The 5674-nt window shown below is 37.1% G+C and overlaps 1 protein-coding gene across 1 annotated transcript in view; it reads left to right on the top strand.

The window, feature by feature from the left end:
• Window positions 1–2068, top strand: part of LRRC4C (leucine rich repeat containing 4C) — a 2412-nt gene extending 344 nt beyond the window's left edge. Inside the window, exon 1 of the mRNA XM_009077314.1 lies at window positions 1–2068. This exon is cut by the window's left edge and continues 344 nt beyond it. Within this exon, the coding sequence (XP_009075562.1) occupies window positions 1–1594 (1594 nt within the window). The 3' untranslated portion in view covers window positions 1595–2068.
• Window positions 2069–5674: the final 3606 nt, after the last annotated feature.

Raw genomic sequence — 5674 nt, 5'->3', positions numbered from 1 at the left:
CAGGAATCACATCAGAACAATTGAAATAGGGGCTTTCAATGGTCTGGCCAATCTCAACACTTTGGAACTCTTCGACAATCGTCTGACCACTATCCCAAATGGGGCTTTTGTATACCTGTCAAAACTGAAGGAACTGTGGTTGAGAAACAACCCCATTGAGAGCATCCCTTCTTACGCTTTTAACAGAATCCCTTCTCTCCGGAGGTTGGATTTGGGGGAATTGAAAAGGCTTTCATACATCTCAGAAGGTGCCTTTGAAGGTCTGTCCAACTTGAGGTATTTGAACCTTGCCATGTGCAATCTTCGAGAGATTCCTAACCTCACCCCACTTGTAAAACTGGATGAGTTAGATCTTTCTGGGAATCACCTGACTGCCATCCGGCCAGGTTCTTTCCAAGGGTTAATGCATCTTCAAAAATTGTGGATGATACAGTCCCAGATTCAAGTGATAGAAAGGAATGCTTTTGATAACCTTCAGTCACTTGTAGAGATCAACCTGGCACACAACAATCTAACTCTACTGCCTCATGACCTGTTCACACCACTCCGCCTAGAAAGGATCCACTTGCACCACAATCCTTGGAACTGCAACTGTGATATCCTTTGGCTCAGCTGGTGGATTAAAGACAAGGCACCCTCCAATACTGCATGCTGTGCCCGTTGCCACACACCTCCCAGTTTAAAAGGAAGGTACATTGGTGAACTGGACCTGAATTACTTCACATGTTATGCTCCAGTCATAGTGGAGCCACCAGCAGACCTCAACGTCACGGAAGGCATGGCTGCAGAGATGAAATGCCGGGCATCGACCTCCCTGACCTCTGTATCTTGGATTACTCCAAACGGATCCGTTATGACGCATGGGGCATACAGAGTTCGGATTGCTGTGCTCAGTGATGGCACATTGAATTTTACAAAGGTAACTGTGCAAGACACGGGTTTGTATACATGCATGGTGAGTAACTCTGTTGGGAATACCACAGCTTCTGCCACACTGAATGTGACTGCCCTGGATAACCCTGGTTACACGTACTTTTCAACTGTCACAGTAGAGACTGTGGAACCTTCTCAGGATGAGGCACAGACCACAGAGCAGGTTGGGCCCACACCAGTTACCAACTGGGAAACTACTAACATGACAACCTCACTCACTCCACAGAGCACAAGATCGACAGAAAAAACGTTCACCATTCCTGTGACGGATGCAAACAACGGGATCCCAGGAATAGATGAGGTTATGAAGACTACCAAAATCATAATTGGTTGTTTTGTGGCTATCACTCTTATGGCTGCTGTGATGCTGGTAATTTTCTACAAAATGAGGAAACAGCATCACCGGCAGAACCATCATGCTCCAACACGGACTGTAGAGATCATTAATGTGGATGATGAGCTTACAGGTGACACACCCATAGAGAGTCATTTGCCCATGCCAGCAATAGAGCATGAGCACCTAAATCACTATAACTCTTATAAATCTCCTTTCAACCACACAACAACAGTTAACACAATAAATTCAATACACAGTTCAGTGCATGAACCGTTATTGATCCGAATGAACTCAAAAGACAATGTACAAGAGACTCAAATCTAAAACATTTATGACATTATGGGGGGTGGGGGGGACAACAAAAGATGGTTTATAAGACAAATGACACAAATGACTGGGCTAAATCTACTGTTTCAAAAGTGTCTTTACAAAGAAAAAGAAATTTATTTATTAAAAATTCTATTGTGATCTAAAGCAGACAAAATTATGTGTATTCCTCAGAACCTGTTTTTGCTGCAGTTATTTACCCTCCTTCCCCTTTTCCTCCCCAACCTACCCTGACTCCCGTTTGCCATATTTTTCATAGGAGATCTTGATTCCCTGAAAGAACTGATCTAGGAAATTTTGTAAGAATCCTGTTACACTTTGGGAATTTTTATGGTGAATTCTAGTGGTGAGATTTGCTCTATTTTGTCACTTTCTCTTTTTTCTTTTTTTTTTAATTTTGTTTTCTCATGCCCTTTTTTTGAAACTATTCAGCAGAGAATGGAACAATAACAGTAAGTTTGCAAGTGAGAAAAACAAACAAAGAAAACTTCTATTTGCCATGTAATGATTTGCTCTGTATTTACCTAAACACCATTCTGTGGAAAAAAAGGGAAAAAAAGTAAAAAAAAAAACCAACAAAAAACCAACCAAAAAATTAATTTACTTGTGCAAACCTATAAATCCCATCATCTTTTAAGCAATTCTAGAACCAGAATTTGTAGATCAAACACTAAACTAAGATTATAAATAAAATACTGGTTTTTCTGTACTTGGATATAGCTCATTTTTAGTGTGGCTTTAAATATCAAAAGGTTTGTTGAAGTTCTTATGGTAATCTGCTGTGATGGTCCAAAACACAATCACTTTAAAGAGAATAATTAAAACATTTTTGGATCATTACTGAAGGATAGCATAGTTTTCATTTTAGTTTGTGGGAGCAGCATAATGGCAAACAAGGGTGTTTGACTTCTGATGGAAGGTTGAGCTCATTCCTTCTCCTAGTGTTTGCAGTTGTCTCTGTTAGATCACAAGATGCATTTAACAATGCCAGAAAAGTTTTGCAAGGAGTTTCAGTTATCATGGAATTTATTGGACAAAGCTGAAAATTTTGCTCTTTTTTTTTTTTTTTTTTTTTTTTTTTTTTTTTTTTTTTTTTTTTTTTTTTTTTTTTTTTTTTCTCATTGATAACTGTCTATAAGAAAATTCATCTCTATGTCAAAGTTAGTGGTTTCTAGTTCAGCTCTTCTGGGATTCCTGGGCACATACATGGAAAATACTCAACTGTCTATAATACCTGTAATCAGAGCTCTAGCCCTGTGTGCAAAACCATATCAAAATGCTGGTAGTGGATTAAATCACAGGAAGAAGTCTGAGGATTTTGGTTTGAAAAACAGAGAGAACAAAGTCAGTCAAAGCAGAGGACGTTATAGGTTACTGTAATTTGCATGACAATTAGACTCCCTGTAGAGTAACTGGTTTACATTAATCTAAACTCAGACTCATTTACCAATAGGAAATCTGTGTCCTTTACCTTTCTATTTATACACATTCTCTGGATTTAGCTTACTGCTATAGGAATGGTGTATACTGTGCACACTGAAAGCTAAAGGGAAGGCTTTGCATAAGAAAATCAGCTTCAGGACACTGTGTTCTTCCAAGTAAAAGTTCTGCCAAATGAAACTACTTTATGCATTGGCAACCAAATAGAAGCATTTTTAAATTATTTTGATTAGGAAAAAAAAAAAAAGGAATCTTATATATCACCTCTGAACATCATTTTACCTATTTTCTTCTTTAACCACCCATCCTGAGAGTTTTTAACATCCTCTGCCAGGTAAATAGTGTTCTTATCAAAATCTCTTTGGAGCTTTCTAGCATGCAGTAGCATACCTGATGATGACCCTACTGAAGAGTACAGTTCTGTAAAATTAAGATAGAATTCTGCTAGGCTGAGGGGGTAAACATCTCTTTTTGGATGCACAGTTCTCAAGGTTGAATATTACAGTACAAAGACCTGATTTAAAGAGGACACAGTGGAGTTAGGTGACAATGAATCACACCCTGCTAGGAGTCTGATAAGTATAATACAGAATGAAACCCAAAGTTCTATAATAATCTCCAAAAAACATTTGAGAAGACATTGCCCTTTGATGCACTGCATGAAAAATAATATCTACTCTAAGGGAATTTTAATAGAGGACAAAAGTTGACCCAAATGTAAAATATCGAAGTTGTGATTCCTCACTTTGTCTGTTCCTTCAGAGTGCAGCAGAGCATTTCATTGGTGAATTCTTTGGAGCATTGTGATAGAGCCTGTACAAAAACACTGAAGTTACACCTTCCTATGTGTTCTTTGCCCATCTAGCTAGTGATGGTGTGTCCATGACCAATGCTTATCTGAAAACTGAAATCATTCTGTCCAGGATACCTAAATCTGGACCATCTGTAATTAACAGGTTTATGTTAAAAAATTATGGCTACTCTCTAATCAGTATTTGTGAAAGCATTTATGATCACCATGGATTTATAAACAGGTAGTTTTCTACTAACTCCTAAAGGTTATGCATAGGAGACCTTTAAGAAAGAAAAGTATAGCTCTTTTCAAGTAGGACACTGGGTTAATGACAATCTTTAATTATTTTTGGAATAATAAAAAATAATATCAGTGGCTGTTTTAAACAATATATGCACTTTTACTGAGTGTCAATCCAGTTTTATTGGCTAACCAAAAAAAATCAGATATTCCTGCTTGCTCTTTTAAACAATATATGCACTTTTACTGATTGTTAATCCACTTTTATTGGCTAATCCAAAAAATCAGATATTCCTGCTTGCTTGTAATAAGCATTTGAGTGTGTTTGGTTGGGCGAGTATGTATGTGTTATGTGGAAACCATATTAGTTGTGATTTTCCCATCATCTTCCCTATCTTTCTTGGAACCACAGATATTACTTCTGACTCTTTCCTCTGTCTATAAATCATGCAGTACTTCTGTGGATTAATTAAACACTAGACCTAGAGAACATCACAGTTTAAATTATGAACTGAGCTCTGCAATAAAGTGAGAGGAGTGCTGTGTTCTCTTGTTTTAATGCACAAAGCACATGCCAATGCATCCTGTTCCTGCTCCAGAGACAACAAGGTTCAGAATGAAGTCTGTATCTCCTCTGTGACAGAGCATAGCTCAGAGAAAACTCTAATGAAATTTCTTTTGCAGGTGACCACGTTGTGTGTGATGTCAAAAAAATTTGTGCAAAACCAAATTGTGATCTTGCTTATCACATTCCGGTGGGCTGATGAGAAAGGATGGATTATTCTTCAGTTGATTTGATGGATTTGGAAGATATTTGTCTGCTGTCCTGTACAAATAGAAAGTGCAAATCATTTTCTTTCTGGAATTTTCCTCAAGTCTTACAAATCATGTGAAGTCTTACAAACATGTGCAAAGCAAAGCAAGTGAGTTCCATAGAAGATGGACATTTTATTTTCCTTCAAAAGGGCTAAATGTATGACAATTATTACAGTAATTGTATATTTTCTAAAATATTCTAATGTATTAAAAATGATATATAATTGTTTCGAGATTCCCTGTCCCCACTGATCACAGGTTGATGACAACCTTAGAGAAAACACAGGTAAATGAATATTGTACTTCATTACAGTAGCTTCATAATGATGAAAATATTCCATAGCAAATGTTACAGGGTTTAATATGTCAGATATGACCATTTCTGTGGTCTTTTCAGTAAGGAGCACGGGAAATCTTTGCAACTTTTTCACCCCTCTCTAAAGAGTATATCCCATTTTTTACATAGGGTAAGTACATAATTTTTTGAAATTTTCCATTATTTACGAAGTCCAGAAGGTGAAGGTCTATAAAATGTTAGGAGCTACCTTGCAACTTCACACCAAAAGAAGTAAATGAAGAAACAATTTCTCCTTATCTTCAAGGTGTAATAATGATCTTATTAGATGGTCGTTAGACTTCAGCGCCTGATTTTCTGCTTTTCTTAGTAGAACTATTTAATTTATATACTTTTCTCATTTGTGCAGGTGTCTACAAGAAAAATCTCATTACTAAAATTCAATCTACAATTAATCTGAAGGTGGTGGTAGACATCAGGGGAGACCTTCTCA

The sequence above is a fragment of the Acanthisitta chloris genome, unplaced genomic scaffold (genome assembly GCF_000695815.1).
Source record: "Acanthisitta chloris isolate BGI_N310 unplaced genomic scaffold, ASM69581v1 scaffold17046, whole genome shotgun sequence".
Classification (NCBI taxonomy): domain Eukaryota; kingdom Metazoa; phylum Chordata; class Aves; order Passeriformes; family Acanthisittidae; genus Acanthisitta; species Acanthisitta chloris.
The sequence above is the reverse complement of the archived record's forward strand: the minus strand, read 5'-3'. Positions and strand labels throughout refer to the sequence as shown.